Source organism: Zonotrichia albicollis, chromosome 10 (genome assembly GCF_047830755.1).
Source record: "Zonotrichia albicollis isolate bZonAlb1 chromosome 10, bZonAlb1.hap1, whole genome shotgun sequence".
Classification (NCBI taxonomy): Eukaryota; Metazoa; Chordata; class Aves; order Passeriformes; family Passerellidae; genus Zonotrichia; species Zonotrichia albicollis.
The window spans coordinates 35,610,581-35,630,472 of NC_133828.1; the positions used below are offsets into that span (position 1 = coordinate 35,610,581).

The window sequence follows — 19,892 nt, forward strand, 5'->3', positions numbered from 1 at the left end:
ATGAGCATTAAAAGGGGAGCAAGGCTATTTTCTTTCCTTGCAAGGCGAGACAAAAGAGCTGTGCTTTCCAACTCAGCAACATTAGTCTTTATTTCAATGGGGGAAATTAAATAAATGAATCTGAACACGGGAAGGAGGGAAAAGCCTTCAGAACAGGATTTAAAGGAATTATTTCTGGGGTTCTTCATGTCCTCCTGCTGTTTCAGCCAAGTCCATAAAGGATTAGGGAAACACATGGACCCTGTAGGCATCCCACCAGCAGCCCCTGGCTGGGCACCCGATGTTCCAACCCAGCAAGCTGCCAAAATTTTTAAAAAGTAACCTGTCAATCAGCAGGTTCTCTCTGAAGAATTTAGTCTGGGTAACTTAAAACTTTAGTGAATTTAAAGCTCACTATGTTTAATTTGATCAAGGCTTTAATAACATCTGGCTGGATAAATATGTGGGTACTCCTGCTGCCAGCAGTGGGGCTGGAACGGGGCTCCCAGCAGCCCTGTCTGCTGTGCTTGAGTCATTTCCCCCCAAGCTCATGTGTTTGCAAGTTAAGAGGATGTTGTGTGGTTTCAGTGGCCCCTCTGGGAGCTGGGGGTCCTGGCAGTACTGACCCTCACTGGTGCTGAGAGGTGCCAGGAAGGTGGAGATGCTGATCTTGACAGAGCCCTGTCCTGGACTGGGGCAGGAGGGGCTCTGTGGGGTCACTGAGGGCACAGTGGGGTGCAAGGGCAGGGATGGGGGCTCAGCCTCTTGCAGCTTGTGCCATCACGTTGTCTTTCTGTGGCGGGGCTTCTCCTGGGAAGGCATCACACACCTCGCACCAGAGAGGGATTTCTCCTGCCTTTAAATCACACAAAGATGATTTAAGGAACTGAAAGCTTCAAGCCAGGGCTTCTAACTGAAAAGACACATTGATTTTCTGTAGCTGATGGAATAAAAGAATTACTGTGGCACCAAAAGAAAAAAAAAAAAAAGAAAAAGGAAGCAAACTTTGTTCAAAAAGCCACCTTGGCACGTGCTGTGCATGAGTGGCGCTGGCGCTCCTGGGACAGGATGCTTCTGCAGCCCAAGCTGCACTGATATGCTGGCATGGTTTGGGATGCCCTGTGGTGGGAGCAGGCAGGGCCCAATGCCCAGAGGAAAGCAGGGCAATGATGGGGAACCAGGCTCCTTCTTTTGGGAACGCAGTCTCTACCCACCCACTCTGGGCTTTGGGGACCAAACCGCATCCCTCAGCAAAGGGGTCCGAAGGGCAGTGGGCTGAGGATGGGGGAGCAGCGGGCAGGGACTCTCCTGCTCCCGGGTCTCTCCAGCAGGGTGCAGGAAGGCTCTCCCGGCCATGGTAGTCGCTCCCTGGCTGTGCAGGATTGGTCTCCCCCGGCCGTGCCCCGGTCGTCCCTCACGGAGCCGGTCGCTCTCTCCTTCGCTCCCTTTCCCGAGCAATGTTTGATCCTCGCCCGTCGCGACTGAGGCTCCCCGGCCTCTGAGGCGAGTCCAACCCGCCCGCCCGGGGCAGAGGCTGGCAGAGGGCAGCACAACGCAAAAAACCGCCCAAAACCCCACAAAAATGTGTCCCCGGGGCGCCTCTAGCGCTGGCAGCGATCCCGATTTGGCGGCGGGGCCTTCTAGAGGAGGGTGGAAAGGGAGAAAGGAGGCTGTGGAAGAGCCAAGCGGGCCCCGCAGGCCCCGGGCCCTTCCCGGCCGGGCTGGGGCTCCATCCCCGCGGGGTCCCGCCGCTGCCCAGGCGGGGTAGCCCCACATCCCCCGCCTGCCCTGGGTGTCCCAGCAGCCCCAGGAAAGCCAGAACAGCATCCTGCAGAGCCGTGAGGAGCTGGCAGCGCTCCCTCGGCCCTCCGCAGAAGCACTTGTTAATTCTCTGTACTCCCTTAATTACACAAAAGCAATGACCGTTCTATCATCGCTTTACAGCGCTTCAGCTTAAATCCACTATTAAGGCAGGAGTGTTGTGGCTCAGACACTTTAATTAACAAGAATGATCTCACCTTTGTCCACAGCATCTTTTTACGTGCTATTATATCGGGTAATTGTTAAACTATTCACTGGTTTGGAGAGGTCTATGCTTTCATTAAAATGTCTTGCTTTTTCTGACCCGGCAGATTACCCACATTTTTACACTGAGAATTTGCAGGTGATTTGAGTTAAATCAATCTGCAGGAAACCAGATGAATTATTTAAAGCACTAGTGGCCTCACACTAGGAAATGGGATTTGGTCAATGCTTCTCCAAATTTTAGAAGTTTCAAGGTGCTCCCAGAGCTGGCTGGGAAATCAACTCCCTATTGACCAAAGCTATCAAAAGAACGAACTGAATAGTTTAAATTCATTTGAAAACTCCCCACACTTGTGGGGAAAAAAGAGGCATTCATTAATTTTTAACATACCCTTTCTTGTTTCCTCTCTCACCAGAAAAAAAGGCTGGGAGAGAAACCAGGGGCTCTTCCCTCAGGAAACAAAAGCCCTTCCAACTGTTTTGAGCTTTTCAGAAATGCTGCTCATGGGCTTTTTGTTGTTTTTTTTTTTTAAGTGAAATTACAATGAAAATGTGGAATGATGAAATAAAACCCAGCCCAAACCCCCAGATGATTAGTCCTTTCATGTGGATGAAACTTGCTTCTGACCAATTTTGACCACTTGAAAATGTCCATTCTCTAAAATCAGGGAAAATTGAAATAATATTTGTGTAAACAATCAGGACTTGTGTAAACAATCTTGGTTGCACCCTGTGTCAGCCCTGAAGGTGGGCAGTGATTAAGCTCCTCTGCTAAAACACGGCCCAGGGAGCTGCAGGAGGCCTGGTCCTTCCCAAGAGCATCTCCAGTTCCTGCTTCCAGCACCTGGTGAATGCTCAGGTGAGAGCAAGACTGGGATGCAGGCACAGGATGAGACTTCTGCCTCAACTCTTCAAGGACCAAAGCACTGGATAAACCCTGACATTTGGTCTGAACACCTGAACCTTCATTTCCTCTTCTTCCTCAGCCTGAGTTCCTCAGACGCAACAGCAAAGCTGAGGTAGGACAGACAGAGGAGAAAATCCCACTGCCCCTGGCCTTCCCCATCAGCAGCAGGAGCATCACCTGTCCCCAGCCCGTGGCAAGCACAGATAGCACAGGAGCACCTGGGGGCCCTCATGGCTTGCCCAAACTCAGCTGGGACACACAGAAGGACACACACACACCTGCACAGGGCACTGGAGCCTCTTGCAGCTCACCCCAGCCACCAGTCCTGGCTCCAGCCTTTCTTCACAATGGCCTTGCCTTACATCATCCCATTTCTCCAGCCTAGAATCTCTTTGCTCCCATCTGCTGGACTGTGGTGGACCCTGGATCTTGTTCATGTCTCTGTGTGTGGAGGTGTCCATGGATGCTGGTCCCAGCCCTGCAGGCTGCCCCCATGGATGAGGATCCCCCCTGACTCCAGCTGGACCTGCTGCTCCCCACAGTGAGTTGTTGTGCTCTGGGTGGTGCTGAGGGCAGAGCTGTGTGTGAGCCACATCATTACCCTGGAATCAGCCTGGGAAGAAGGGCTGGAGGGCACCCTGCATGAAGGGACTGGCTGAATTGTGCCATGTGTTTGACCCCCATAGGTGTGTGCCATTCCCAGGGCTGGGGCAGGTCTGCTGCAGTGTCCCACATCCCTTTGGAGGTGCAGCTGAGGCCTGGAAACCATGTGGGGTGTCAGGGTTGTTGTGCTCTCCTGCCCCTGAGAAGAGTCTCTGGCACTGCTGGGCTGGGGGCCACGTCCATGGCTCCCAAACCCCTCCCCAAGGAGAGAGGATGGGGAGTGGCTCTGCCCCTCAGCCGTGTGGATGTGGCTGGGGACACGGCAGGGAGGCTCCTCTGAGGGCAAGGGCAGCCTGGTGTGACATGATGAGAGTTGTGGTTAACTGGGTTAATTATATTCATGTTGCTAGGAACACGGTGAATTATGTTAATAGCAGCATCTGGGGAAATTACATCTTCATTAATTGGTCCTGATTGCTGCTTGGCAGATGCGAGATGTTTCTGACTTTAACATGCAGGACAAAATTTATTGTAATCAGCACAAGCAGGGACTGCACAAATACTGTTACCATGCCTTGCTAATTGACTCTCTGAAGAGGAAGGGATGGAAAAAAACCTGCATGGCCATCTCATCCTTGCTCTCCTGCTCCAGCCAGGAGAGGCTTGTCTTCCACTGATTCCTGTTCTAGTGCTTCTTCTGATAGAGCTCTGAACATCTTTCTGAGTTAATAATGGTAATAACATTGTTGACAGACGCAGGAGAGCAGTCATGGGGCTGAGAATGCTTCTGTTGATGTGTTGTGCTGGCCTTACTCTGGCCTTGATCTGCCCACAAAGCTCCTCCTCATGGATGTAACCTGGGGGCAGTTAGGTCTATTCACGTGCTTGGAGTTGGTGATTTGGAGACCTTTGATCCCATCCAGTCCCCAGCAGGGCAGAGAGGAGGCTCACCCAGGCAAGGCTGTCCTCAGGGCCCCAGCCTGGGTGGGAGATGGGGCTGCTGCCCGTGGAGAGACGCCAGTCATGGCCAGAGCAGGGCTGAGCTACCTGCGCTCTGGGGCATTGATCTTTGCAATGCTGCAGCTTCCACGGAGCAGCAGCACACAAGGAACAAACTACATTGCAGTGAGCTATCCCAGGGTGGCAGAAGGCTCCATTCTTAACCAGGGCAGGGATCCTAATCCCTTTGGATAGACCCCCAAAGCTGCCAGCAAATGCAGAGGTAATACATTACATCCCTGGGGACGTGGGGGCTGAAACGCAGGCGAGGCACCGAGTTCCTCGTAAGTCACGAGGCTCCTCTGGGGACAGCAATAAGTTGTGTTACAGCCTCACTTGCTCTGCTTTCTTTTTACACAGCACCATCTTTCATTATAATAGTGGTTTTTTCAGCCAGCTTTGTTAGGGCTGCTGCTAATTGGGCTGGATTCATGTGTCCCACCAGGGCATGGGACAAGCCTGGCACTGCTCTGAAGGGACGGGTTTTACTGCCTGATGCTTTCAATGGGCATAGCCCAGGCTCTGGGGAGCAGGAGGAGGGGACATGGCAGGGGTGAGAGAGGAATTCAGGAACAATTTTAACTCTTTAGATGCCCTTGAAGCTCATATATCCTCCCTGATGAAGTGATGCGACAGAGAGTGACTCTACATGATTCAAGTATCTACCAGGGAGATAAAAACCTGTTTTACAATCAACCTTTCTGATCTGGAAAGGTGTGGAGCCACCTTTTTTGCTGTGAAATTGGATTTAAAAGTCCTTCAGTGCTGAAAGTATCAGATTCAGACCTTCACAAAGTGGTTTTCATAGATCATCACAAGGAATGAGAACTCATTGCTGGGAGAATACCACCACAGCTTTGGAAGCAGCAAAATCTGTGCTCTCAAAACCTAGAGCTAGGTTTCACGAAGAATCTATTACAGGTATTGAGAAGGGAGCTGGCTGTGTCTTTTCCATGACACTGCCCCTGTAAATAAATGCAAGGACCAGGAGAGCTGTGATGCATGTGAAATTTCGGTGCAAAGAAACACTTCTGGTTTGTGAGACACTTTCACCAGCTCCAGGGCTCCCCAGGTCCCTCAGCACAGGGGCACTGGGAGGTCAGAGAGCTCCAGGGCTTCTGCTTGTGTTCTCTGAGCCTCTGGGAGACTCACAAAGTTGCACAGCATTTGCCACCTCTGTCCCCACTGCCCTACAGTCCCCCCTAGAGCCCTGGGGACTGGGGTCCTCCCAAACTGGCTGTTCCAAGGTGACCAGAACTTCCAGCTCCCAGTCACCCCACTAAGGTGGACAAACCCCACTAATTAGATGGAGAAATTAATGTTTAGTGGGAGCATCCACTTGGGATGTCCAAAAACACAGCCCTGAAATGTGTGGCTCTTTAATCACAGATGCCATCATCCCACTGCCCCTTCAGCCAGAGTGGCAAAGTGTGTCCCCATCTTGCTGTGCGTCAGAGCTCTCTGTCTGGAGGACAGAATATGGTACAGGAGATCTAGGATCCTTTTCCTTCCCCATCTGGATGAACCAGATGGTAAAATCAGGCCACTTGTTTGCAGAGGTCTTTCCCCATCAGCCATACTGGAAATGTCCCGTGGAGGAAACTCCCATGAGTGGAAGCCTGCTCATGCCAAACACCAAAACAGTTCACATTTGCAGCTGAGAAACACTGCAAGGAGCTTACTAGTTGGCAAACAGACTGAATTGTAGCACTACTTTTATTTTAAAGGGCAATTAGCACTGTGGAAGGATTCTCTCTGCCTCTTCAATATGCCATGTTTGTTAGTTAAAAGCTTAATCTATGGTTAATGTTATATGATAACATATGTCACAGCTCTGCAGTTGAGCTGCTTTGTGGCATCAAGAAAACTGAGCCACAGCAGAAGTTCTGGGAGAGGCACATGGGGGCAGTAGCACTGTGAAACCCAGTGGTACCCACAGAAATTTAGTGAGGAGGTTTTCCAGAGAAGAAACTCTGAAACTCTGGAAGAGGTGGTTATTTGGGCTTTTCCCTTCCTGCTCACTTGAGAGCTGAGGCTGTCAGACCTGGGTGTGGTTTCTGCAGATTCCTTTCAATGAGGGTGGTGCTCAGGGCCAGTGAGTGGCAATGCCAGTGAGTCCAGGAGAGAGAACCCAGGCTGGCCCATGAGTCACTCTGCAAACCTGGGACTGGGGCAGGGAACACACAGCATCTCCACCAGCCAAGAGCAGCCTGGATGTGTGTGGGGAGATGAATGTGCTGGTCCATCCCACTGCTGGGACTGGCCCTGGGCTGGAGCAAAGCTTTAACTTCAAAACTAGACCCTGCAATATCCATCTCTTACTGTCACTCAGCTACAGCAGAGATGACACGATGTCACCACTGTGACCACCCCAGCAATGGCTCTGGGCTATGATCTCAACTGCTGCCGTGCCCATTGCTCACAGTGAGTGGGAAATGCTCCTTCTTGGGGAGAAGGTTTCTATCAGCAGTTGCAGAGGGCTAGCACTGGGTTCCTGCTCTTCTTGGAGACAGGCTGTCACCAGAGAGATCAGGAATCATTTATTTTTAACGCTATGAATATGTAGAAACTTGTCTGAGCCTCTGCACGCAGCAGCCATGAATTTAGAAGCGGCGTCAGGAATGGTGGCGCTCGGCACGCTGTGAATCGGGTCAGAGCCATAAATTTCTCTTGCTGGTGCACAAGCCATTTGCCATACGTGACTTGCTGAATTTGTGGTCATTTCTCTCTCTGCCCCCGTGTGCAGAGTGTATGGCTGAGATTTTATATTGCACCTCTGAGACACAAAGTCCTTCTGGTGCTTTTGCCTTGCATCCTAAACAGCCTCACTCGCTCTTCTCCCTGTCCCCTTGGCTTAATGGCATCTGGCCACATCCTGGCCCTTAAATCATGGCCTGCACCTGGACAGGCATAAACTGTGACTGTCCCCAGACAGAGAGGGTGTGATTGGAGTGGTGAGGGATGTGACTGAACACAGCTCAGCCTTGGGAGAATGCCGCTGCTCCTACACTGAGCCTGAAATGGCTCCTCTGGCACAGGCATGGAATGTGGTCAGGGCAAGTCCTAGAGACCCCTGACATGTTCAGTGAGCTTTTCCAAGGACAGTCATTTGGAATACAGAGGGATGAAATGTTCAGTGTGGATTTCGTGGGGTGTGTTAAGATGATCTGTGTGTTGGGAGGCAAGCTTAAGCTAAGAAAGTTCACACTGTGGGGACTGGAAGATGATGCTGCCATCCTCCTCCACTTTACTGCCTGTGCTTCTCCTCCCCCTCCTCTATCTGTTCTAGACATAAAAGATTTTTTATTGCAAGACTATTTTTGCTCAGTGAATTAAAATGAGGCATTTGTAACCCTTCCTTCCCAGTGCAACTGCTCCCAGCAGCAGAGCTCTCTAGCTGGTCCCAGCCCCTCTGGTCAGCCTGGGAAAGGCAAATCCAGCAGTAGGACATGAGCAGGGTCTTGCTAAACCCAGCTCTGCTGAGATGTGCCTGTGCCTCAAAATGGGTCTGCCCTGTTCCACAGACTGCTCCCTATGAGCCTGGTGAATCACTAAAGGCAGCAGAGGTGACCAAGATGTCTCCTAAGTGATTCCTGACCGAATCCCTTTGTCACAGCAGTGCCACCACACAAACAGGAACTGTATCAACAGGATTGTTTATTAAATTCTGGTCTGGTTGCAGGGGTGCAACCCTGCAGACCCTTTGGTGTAGAAACATGAAACGAGAACAGTGGATTTTCTCTCATTGCTGAGGTGTTACCAGGGTCTGAGCCCAATTACCAGGGCAGAGCAGGACTGGGAACTGCCCATTGTTGGTCAGAGATGGAGCTCGTGTGGCCTCTGCTGCTAACTCACAGCCACGCTTCAAAGCCAGGGTCTCCAGCAAACTACACACACAGCTCTGTTTCCATCAGGGTAAGGTTTCTGTGCTTGTTAAACATGAACCTTTGAGCTTTTTCAACTTAATCCTCTTCCAAGTGTATTAGGTTTTTGGGGAGATTTTTGAAATGGCAAGGTTCCCTGAATTTCTGATCTACTGGTGCATATCTGAAGCCCTTACCATAATTCATCAGGGCCCTGCCAACAATGCAATCTGAATAAAAGCAGAGAGAAAGCACCTTTGCAATCAGGATTTTTCAACTATAAATTAGTGGAAGGTGATCTTTGTGAAAACAGCACTAGCTTCATGTATTTAGCAGGGAGCACACATCAAGCAAAGGAAATACCAGCTGGAGGGCTGGTGGTGGAAGGTTAAGGCTATGGGAACAGGCTGATGATAGAAACTGGCTTCTTGGTCTCTAGCAGACACAAGCAAAGAGACATTTTAAAAGCAAAGGTTTCACAGGAGCTGTCCCTGAAGCTGTCTCTGGAAACTGCAGTTAGGGAAAATGCCTCTGGTGCCACCACAAACAGAAATCAGAGGAGGTGAGAGCATCCTGGAAGGTGCCAGCAGCTTTCTTCCCAGGTCTGTTCAAGCCTCCATGCATAGATTCAGAGTTAACAAACATCTTGCCAATATTTCATGTTCCCTAAATTTCAATCAGAGAACAACCCAGCTTTTAAAACCACATCCAAGGATTACTATCCTTTGAAGAAAGGATGATCTTGTACGGCAACCATTTACAACCAAAAGAAAAAAATTAATACATTTTGATTGTTATGGTAAGGAGAAGGACAGAGGTAAAAAGTCATAGCTGTTTTGCTTTGTTTCTTAGGGGACTGTACACACCTGTCTTTAAATAACTAATAGCAGGAACTTCCCAATGCCCTTACTCTCCCACCTTCAAGTATCTAAAGGCTACTTTCTTGCTAAGGGCTTTTGTCTCACTCCAACCCAGAGCTCTGTGACAAAACTGAAGTTATTTAGTAGAAGGGAGGAAGTAGATGCATTAGTGAGTGCATTCTCTCTTGGCTGAGGTTTAGGTTTACCTGAATTTATTACTTTTAATGTAATCAACTGATTGCTTATTGCTTATTATTACTTGAAATGTGGTCAAGGACTCCAGTCTACAGTCAGTCGATCTCTCTGCTCCCACCCCTGGTCCCCCTTTGCTGTGACCATGTCCCAGCACTCCCTCTGCTATCCATCATCAAGCCATATTTGTTTTCCAGCTCGGTGCTGTAGAGCACTGTGAAGATCCCACCTGCACAGCACGGTGGGAGTGTGACTGTGTGTGCTCTCTCATGTTCATAACATTGAGGAGCTCCCTGACTAAACACACCTTTCTCTTCACAGCCATCACTAACCAGCTATTCTTCTTTCAGCTCAACTTCAACCTGCACTTAACCATTAACTGTGTCTATCTGTACCTAAAAATTACTTGAAATGGAACATTCAATTATTACAGATTTTAAACCTGCAGAACAAGGCTGCTGTTTGATTTCTGTTTCAGCAATGATAAAGCACTCCAGCATCACAGTCTCATTCTCTCCAACAGCAGCTGAGCCACTAAACTGATGACACGAGGATTAACCAGACAGTCTAACAAGTCATTGGTAGAAAGGGCTGTTTGTGAGGTGCATGGACTGCAGTCTGAATCCATTTGATGTGCAGCTGCCTCACAGTCATTACTCATTAGCAATCTCTTCCTCTTGCACTGTAATTTTCCAAAATGTTCTCCTTCATTTTCATGGAGAAGATCTCTACCATCACTTTCAACTGCAACTGCACCCACCACGCTGGTTTTGTGAGACTGTGGTAAAACCTGAATAAGATGAGGCCCAAAAGGTATTTTCCGCAGCTCTTCTGCTTTGGCTGCAGGAAAGTCACATTTCTGGGTTAGTAATGTGCAGCTCTCTGGCTCACAGCCAGCTTCCCTTCTCTTCCTCTTGCATGAGGTGTTTGTCCTCTGCTTTGCACCACTGCTGCTGGAACGTGCCTGTCCTGACACACTTGTCTCCTGACACTTGAGGTATGCAGACACTGCTTTATTCAGGTACTGAAGATTGATTTCATGGGAGGTTGCCTCAACCTAAGAAAACACCCAGAATACACTCAGTTAAAAGGAGACATGTTTCAATTCAGCCTTGCGTGATTATCTTCCATGAATTTTGCTACATGAAGGGGGATGGAACTTCAAACTCTCTTTCTCAAAGCAGCATAAAGACTCAGGGGGAGCTAAGCAAAATGTCAGTAATTCTTTGTTATTGCTGCTATAATGAGAGCAGTAGAGGGCTTACCTCTGTGGGATTTAGCCAGAGATCTCCATCACTGGGATTTTCTGCTGATTTTATGGCGCATACCAGCATTCGAGTTATTGCCTCCTCTACACGGGCTTCATGATCTGCATCCTGCCTCAAGAGAACAGAAGGTTTTAGGGGATAGATTAGCTCATGGCTCTCTGCAGAAAGCTGAAAGATCTTAGGAAAAACAGAGATGGCCTTAGTTTGAAAGCCACACTCATGCATGTGAAGTTAGTGGAAGGTTTCAGACTCTCTTCCTGTGCAAAGCCCCCAAACAGGTGACAGCACAGGCTTTGGTGTGACTGCTCATCTGAATAAGGATTTGCAAAAAATAGTATGTGTATATAATCTTTTCCCTTATTAGTGTTTTGTTAATTGAATCTGGTGCTTGAAATTATAATGCAATATTAGCATTTAATTAATGTGTGCATTTAAACAGCTCTTTAGGACTAGAAGAGCCATAGAAGTACATAGCACATTTTTATATCTACATATTATGTCTAATTTAAGCAATTAAAACACACAAGATGTTATAGCAAGGCAGCAGCTATCTAAGGACTACACAAGCACAAAAGTGAATCTTAAGGAAATTTAGGAAACATTTTATCATGTAACAGCAGCTGACAAACTGCTGCACTTTTGAACATCACCAGAAGGAAAAGCATGTTTGCGCTGAAAACTCTCCTGCAAAACTGAAAATTGACTTACTAACTTAATATAGGCTCTTTATTTCAGGCCTTCCTTCATGATCCCCCTTGGACAGCTGGATGCTTGCTAGGTTAGGATAGCAGAAAAAAACTTTATAGGATTTTGGCTTTCTTTCCCATTTGAGTTTCTTGTATGTGGAAGGAATGGTAGACTCTTCAAACAGGATGGTGGTTTTGTTATCTCAATGACAAGTACCTAGAAGTGGATGCATATATTTGATTTAATTGAGATGCTTAGATGTATTAGTTTTGGAGGGAAGATCCAACATGGTCAACCCACAGCCCTGACCAGTCTAACTGTGGCTCCAGGGAACCTGTCAAGCAAACCACACATCTGGCTAGTATGAGGGCTGAAAGCAGCAATTTTTCCTGGAACCCTAAGCAGAATTTGGGATAGAAGCAGGGGGAAGTGCTCTTGGCATTTTCTGGGTTTGGATGCTAGGCTTTTTAATGGCCTTGTATAAAAAACCACCAAAGTACAGAGTTTGGTATTGACATGTGGAAACTATTTAAGGTGTTGCATTCTTGGTATTCATCCTAGCCTGCAGAACAACAGGGCTGTACTGATTGCATGACAGTATGTTAGAAAGCAAGGAATACTTTTGGGTAGCTCACATCCAGCTGAAAACAAATTAAATTTCTACTCTAGACTCTTGCCAATATAATTAATGGTTTCACTGGGACTGTAATTGTTGGTGTGATTCACATCTGTCAATATGAAAGCAGCTGGTAACAGCTGCGAGCAAGAACTGCTTGGTTTGGTAATGCAAATGTTCTCAGAATTGTCTTTTAGTATCCATGTCAGAATTTATTTTATAGATGGAGTGCCCAACACCTCACAAACAATGCTGCATCATCAGCTCCAGGGGTGATTTCGTTAAGGACCTTTCACCTGGGCTGCAATAGCCACATTTGCTCATGGCAGATACTGATATCTGGGGAGGGTGTGTGTCATTTATTAGCTAGATCCAGCAAAGACTCCTCTGCTTATGACACCACACAGCCACTGACTCCTGCTGGCACCAAACAGGATCTTGGTGACTTCTGCAAGACCTTTATGACAGAACAGGATGTAGAGTTTAGCTCCACTTTTCTTTTTCCCCTTGCAACACATAAGAACAGCTAGAAATGCTCAGGCCCCACCCCAGCACCTGGGAGCTACCAGCCAAGATGATCCCACCACAGCCTGCTCCTCCAGAGGGGGACAACTTGTGAGGCCCAGCTTAGGGACAAGTGTGTGCTGACATCAGGGCCCTCCCAAGCCCAGGGCACACAGCCAGCTCCTCTGAATTACCTCAAATTCAAGGCAGGCTTAAGTGGCTGCTCTACAATATAAATGGTGCCTTCTCTGGCACTGCAAACAGCCTGCCTGCATTTAGGGCTGTGTGAGAGCCTGGTCTGGGCTGTGGGCCTGCTGTCCTTGCTAAATACACAGGTTTCACCTCAAAAATTTCTCCATGAGGAAAATACCCAAGTGAGTTCCTGTGCTCTGCTTGGTTTGATGTTGGTATGAGAAATGCATCCTCTGGTCTTGGAACAGCAGCTGAAAGCATGTGTTCTTTCCCCTGCAGATTTCCAGTCTAATATAGGTTTTAGAAGTAGGGGGAAAAAAGGCAGTGAGTATTTCAGTGAGGCCATTTCAAAAGGTTTTTTTTTTTTTTTTTAATATTAACCTAGGATTAATAATAAAGTAATGTCAATCAGAAAACCTTCTGGAGTATTGAGATGATCTAGTGGAATATGTCCCTGCTCCTTGTACAGTGATTGGACTAGACAACCTTTAAAGGTCCCTTCCAACCCAAACTATTCTATGATTTTATAATATCCCTGGAACCATCCCATATATACTGGTTAACATGAGCAAGAAAAATCAAAGCCCAGGGAGAAGAAAATTAATTAAATACATGAGGAAATCCAACTTCAGCCAAAGCAAAACTATCACAGAGGAATGAAAATTCAAAAATCTTCTTCTCCTCCCTTCCTGTTCACATTAATCTGATTTAAATTCTAATTTAGCTTTGCACATAAGCTTGTCCTTGAGGTGAAGTTCCTGGCTTTTTGTTCTCTATTCAGCACAAAGCTGGCTGGCCCTTAAGAAATTAGGCATGAAAATTTAGCTTGTGTTTTATTGTTTACCTGATTGAAGTAAACTTGAAAGGGGATTTCTGCTGAACTGGGGCTTCAGATCTGGAACCTTGAAAGGTTCTTCCAGAAAAAATGTATCCATAAGGGCTCTTCCCTCCCCAGCCTCTGAACACAACACACCCAGTAGGACTGAACCTGGCAGGCAAGGGACAGAAATCCCTTGTGCTACATCCCCAGGACATTAAAAGGAAAATACCAGTTCAATCCAAGAGTTGATGCTGACAGTGACAGGATCAATGGATTCCACATAGTGCCACCAGTGCCTTGGGACAAACAGGACCTGGAAGTGCAGACATTGCATTAGGGAACAAGCAGAAGCCTGAAGAAAGACACAGTTTTTTAATTTAGGTGATGTGGGGTGTAGAGACAGAACTGAGGCAAGGACACAGGTGAGAGGTGATATTTATTTCTCTCTTTTAAAGAGCCTTTTCTCAAGACTTAAATGCCCACGCTATCAACACTATCATGTAAGACATGGACATGATCCAGAACTACCTTTCATCCAAACTCCTTCCCATATAGTCCCAAGCAGGACTATAACCTTTAACTGCTGTGGGTAAGCAAAATACAGCAGAACAGAGGGGGTGCAGCTGGTGCAGCAGTACATCAGGACTTCAGAGAGAGTGTCAGTCAAGCAGGAATTCTTTTGTAGACTCTCCAACTGAGCAAACTTCCCAGTTCCTGTAGGACTGCCAGCTGGTTTTCCCAAAAAGCAGGCATCCCTCTGCTCATCTAGATGACTAGGTGACAAAATGCAGCTTTAATTCTGGTAAATAATCACCAGTATTAAATGTTTCACTTTTAGTAGACAGGCTTTTAAAAGAAAATGTCACGATTTCTGGGACAATCTAGTTTAGATCAGAGCTTTACAACAATATCAGGATGATAGCTGTGACAGAAAATTGATTCCAACCCATGGTTTTTATGGTACAAGACACTGATGTTGTTTTGATGATAGAGGACAAGCTTTGCAGATTACTGAACATTAGAGTAACATGGAGCTATCAAGGAAAGCATAAAAGATATTTTTTGACAAGTTATAAAAATGGTCAGAGACAGATAAAAATATATACTTCACAATGGGGAAAGTGAAGCAATGATCTGTATCTGAATTGCAGACAGTTCTTTCTCTTGGTGGACACAAATTACTTAGAAGGATGTTCTGCTACCCAGATAGCCCTGTGCTTCATTACATCAAAACATGGCTAATGGGAAAATGTCTGTGGGGCAAACAATGGCACCAGTCCTGCAAACACTTACAGGACACTTGGAACACTCTTATTTTTTGGGCCAGATGACAAAATGTTCTCTACAGGCTTAAATTTAGGTCAAACAAAAAGCACTGGCTCTCCACAGGTCAAAATCATTTGGAAATTATTCTTTAATCCAGTACAGCACGCAGAACAGAAAAGGAAGTCAGTCAGTGGAGGGTCATTATTTTTAAAATATCACTAATTAGTCCTGACATATAAGTGTATGAAACCCTACAGACTGCAGCCAAAACATGTTTTCTCTGCAGAACAAGTTTCAGAGTTTTGTTTTTATCAAGGAAACATCCACTTTAAATGAACAGCGCAGTTGCATTAGCAGCAATGAGTTTATCTGTAAGGAAGTGTTTTCCAGTTTTACTGCAAAATCATCCAAATCCCCTCCCTCCCCAAATGCTCATCTGCTCTACAGGGGTTCTTACACTGAACTCTGCTACAGACTCTGGGCGCCCTCCAAGTGACTGGGTGTAATGGTGAGCCCTGGCAAACTTTGTGTTACAGCAGAAGAGAGCAGAGCTCCTGTGAGTGGCTGCTGGCACCAGTGGGATCCTTCCTGTGAGCCCTGTGCAGAACAGCGAGCTCCAGCAGGAGGAGGGCAGCAGACCCTGGGGAGGTGCTGCACAGGGACCATGTGGTGAGGGAACACGAGCAAGAGACAGACTAAGGGAAATGTATAAATGTTTCAGTAAGAGATGCTGCCTGGAAAACCAAGAAGGAAATCAGACATAGAACGTGCTGGCTCCACATGACTCACATGCAAAATGGAGACAGAATTGCTTTGGAGAGAGCAGGTACAGCCAGAAGGAAAATACAATCCCCACAACTTGTCCTGGGTTTTCAAACCAAAGAGGAGGAACTTGGTCCTTTAGAGACTGATCAGGTTTCCCTTGCCAGCAGGTTAAGGGTAATAACTGCAAAGCTGTGTCTCTGCAGCTGGCACTGTTCGCTGATGCAGTTTCTAGGAGAGTTACAGAGCTGCGACTCAAATAGGCAAGAGGGTCCATAAAGACATTTGCTCTCCCTCCTTCATTGCTGAACAAGCTTATGCTTGTTAAAATTAGGATTTATAGCAACAAGACAAATGAAATTATCAAAAAGCAAAAGGACTAAAACTTTAATAAAGATGAAGAAATGGAAAAAGGTAATTAAAGCCAAAAAATACAGCTGGCAAGAGAGCAGAACTAATAAGACAAAAAAAAAAAAAAACCCAAAACCCCAATAACCCAGAAAAGAAAGATAGATTTCTTCTACATTTAAAAAATAGTATTTTTCTAGTTTTTCAAATTAGAAGCAAACAGAAGCACAATCAAATGAAAACAAACCAAAAAAAACCACCACCACTGCCTCTAACGATCAATTTCACAATTCAAAAAAGCAGACTTCCATATGTTTATGAATATGGGACACAGATTTAGCTACATTTCTATAGGAAACATAAAAGTAAGCCACAGTGAAGCAACACACACAAATGCAGCAAACATTTTATGGAGAAAATGTAAAGGGCAACAGCAAGACAGAACTACTCCAAGCTAAGAGATAATCTTGTGCTAGCCTGCTTTCCACAGAACTTATCTAACTTCATTCATGCTGGGAAGATACTGATCTAAACAGTAACCAATCAGATAATTTTAATATTTAGGCTAGTGACAGCCAAATATAGCAAATGAAGTTAAAGTAGGACAGAAGTCCCAGAAAAGATAAAATGAGATGCTGTAATGGGAGGAAAGAAACCAAAGGAACAGTTGGGAGAGCAAGTCGAGCAATGCTGAAGACTTGTACAGCACAGAGAACAGAGCAGGTTTGAATTCTCAGTGGACATGATTAACTTGATACAGTGCAAAGGTAGGGCAGAGGTGGAATTGCTTCAAAAAGAGAGCATACCCTGAAGTGAAATATTATACCAAGAAATTTCTGCTCATTAGAAAAAGATATTTAGGTAAATGCACACAAAAAGGAAGCCAGTGTCAGGGGAAGATAAAGACACTGAGCCACGGGGGGACCCAAGGAGATCCCAGAAGTGTTTGCAACCATGGCAATGAAACATAAAATGAAGTAGGTGCAGGCATAGCCAATTGTGTGGGAGCACCACCTGAGGACTGTGTGAGCCCTGCTGCCCCAGCCTGTGCCTCATCCCAGCTGGAGCCTGGCTGTCCTGGTGCTTGGAAGATGCTTCTCACCCTGCCTGCTCCTCCTCCCTCCTGGTTCTTCCTGTGCACTGAAACGGAGCTCCAAGGGTGACTGGGGTCAGAAACACGGGCACAGCCAAGGGAAAGGCACAGCCAAGGGAAAGGCACAGCCATGGGGAAAGGCACAAGGAAGAGGAGGAATGGCCCATAGTGACCTATGTGAGAGAATGAGGGAAGCTCAGGGAAGAGGTGGAGAAGCAGAGTCAGGGAATTGCAGCTTTGACCTTTCATTTTTGAGGGGTTCTCCATAGGGGTTGCAGGTTGAGCAGTGTTTTTACCACCAATCCTATCATAAATTCAGCTCCTGGACTCTTCTGCTTCTTCTGTGATGGAAATCATAGTTGTGGTGTCCTGAGGTTGGGTTGGGCTGTCTGCCTTCTCTATGGGGTGACCTGGGGCCAGCTCTGCAGTCTCCCATGTGAAAACTCTTTATTCGTTCCCCAGAACAGAATTATCAGCCATCTACTATGCATAATGGTGTGGCCGACTCTGAATTCTCTTTTAATAAAATCACTTAAATTCTTCTCCAACAAAAGTAGTTTTTTTACTGTAACCCCTTTTAAAAAGTCTTTTGTATACTTTGAGCAGGAACATTACACTACCTTTGAATTACTGCATTTATTGACTTATTAAAACACTTTTCTTTGGTATCAATTATATTTTTCTTAGCTATCCAGGCTGTGTGTTCTTCTGTTCCTCACTTAAAGCCCAACCTGATGTTCTCACACCCTTTCTTTAAAGGCAGCACACAGGGAAATCCCTCCCTGACTTCATGAAGATTTCTTCTTGCTCAGGGTTAGATTAGAGGTCAGAGGTTTGCCTGCACTGCTGAGAGCTCTGCTGCTGAGCAGGATCCCGTGGTGCGTTAGATTCTGCAGCAGAAGCCCAGAAAGAGAAATCCTGCAGCTAAACACAGGAACTGAGTGACAACTGTATTTGTGGCCACATCAATGTGTTTCTTTTAGACTTTGCAGAAGCAGGGGAGGGAAGCTTCTGAGCAGCAGGCCATGGTGAGAACCAGCAAGCAGTAATGTTCATCTTTTTCTAAAATAGTTTTTTTCCATCCAATGACAATATTGTTCAAGGCCAGAGGGAGGGCACCCTTCTCAGAACCAATGTGCCTCTTGGCTGCCTCAGTCAGGCCTTTCCCTGCACTTCTGCCCTGCAGCTGCTCTGGCCTCAGGCTGCACTGGGGCACAGGGCCAGGCCCAGGGCAGGCAAGCTCTGCCTCAGCAGCACCTGCCTGGGGTAGCAAGGGGGGAATGGGATTGCTCACAGGGGCACAGAGGGGCAGCTGCTTGCTCTCCATCCCTTCAGATAAACCCAGATCACTTCGTAGTCTCCCTACCATTGTCTGGTTATGTGGATATGGATTAACAGGGAGATGGATTAAGAGCAATTACATTAGTGAGCAGGAAGGAAGCCAGAAGTCAGTGAGAAGTGGGGCAGAGGAAAGAATGATCAATGATTTTATCCTTGTACAGCACCTCAGTTTTTGTAGCTTTTTCAGGTGGTATTCATCTTTCCTATTTTTAATCATCAAAAAAGTTAAGCATCTATGTGCACAGGCTCCTTCTACAGCCTGTGCTGAAGGACAAGGTGGGATCAATGTTCCTGCAGGATTGTAATTATGTAAGACAGGAAGGATGAACCACTTTGTTGAGGTGCCAGGTGCCACTGATGGCATATAGGACACCTGTCCTGAATGGGATTTAAGCTGAGGGTGACAGATCCCTAACTCTCTTAATACTTGTCCCAGAGCATGGGTAGAAGATACAAGAACAGATGTGTTTTGTCCCGTTTCTGGTCTTTTAGGGAGCATTTGTATATTTGAGAAAAAAATCAGGGCGTTACTAGAAATGCTGCTCCATACTTAATCCTCAGCTTTGCAACCATCACAGAGGTGACCAGGTCCAAGCATTTATAAGGACCCCCTACATTTCTGTAACACAGCTTGAGCTTGTAACTCCATGGATATAGTGGATATAGTCATGTACTGCTGCAAGCCCTTCCACTACTCAGCTGCCTGTTTGAGTAAGCTTGACATCTAAATGTTTCCATCATTTGTTTCAGAACAGATCACTAATGTAAAACCAGAAGTTATGTCTGTTGAAATGCAGCTGACAGCCAGTGGTCAGGTACAGGATGAAACCTTATAAAACCTTAATTCTCAATCAGCTACCAAAATTCATAATAGAGGTCCATCTAACTGACTGTACACTCTGTGCACTGGCACAATGTTACATGAAGGAATTCTGCTTTCAGGCAGAAAAATGGCTGGTGGCAAACATTGACCAGAAGGTGGCATTAGACACATTAAGTTTTTGATATTCAAAGCTGCACTCACTCTACATGCAGCTGCTCTCCTGAATACCTAAGAACACCTTTGTCTTCGTTTTTTCAGCCTTTTATTGTTACAATAATCCAAAATGTTCTGCATACCCTCTGGGAATGAGTCGAGATGCTACATTTTATCACAAAATAAAGATGCCTACAAATTCTCCAGTAATTGGGCTAATTCTATGTGAAAACCACTGTTAAACACATATCAAGACATTATTTAGGATTTCTCTCCCTTGTTAAAAAAGGAGTTCTTCTAGGTCATTCCTTTCCATCAAATGGCTGCAGCTCCCAACCATCTGCCCTGAAAGCTCCTGGATGAGATGCTGGCAAGCACCACACAAAAAGCACAGATGAAATGGACAAAGGCAATACCTCACTGCTCCATCATTGCTGCTACATCACTTTCCCCCCCAGGAAATCCAAACCGTATTTTGTTCATGGCAATGCAGACAAATTCTATTACTGAGCTGGCTCAAGATCTTTATTCCTAGCAAGATTAATTCGTAATTGCTTTAAGCCTAATTAAAATTAAGACCATATTAAAGGT

The 19,892-nt window shown here is 46.3% G+C and overlaps 1 protein-coding gene across 1 annotated transcript in view; it reads right to left on the bottom strand.

Moving 5' to 3' along the window:
- Positions 1–8,150: 8,150 nt before the first annotated feature.
- HSPBAP1 (HSPB1 associated protein 1) overlaps positions 8,151–19,892 on the bottom strand; it is a gene marked incomplete at its 5' end in the record, with an annotated part of 34,029 nt that continues 22,287 nt past the window's right edge. Inside the window, 3 exons of the mRNA XM_074547878.1 lie at positions 8,151–10,485; positions 10,694–10,804; positions 13,745–13,828. Of these exons, the coding sequence (XP_074403979.1) occupies positions 9,928–10,485; positions 10,694–10,804; positions 13,745–13,828 (753 nt within the window). The remainder of the gene's footprint in view (positions 10,486–10,693; positions 10,805–13,744; positions 13,829–19,892) is intronic.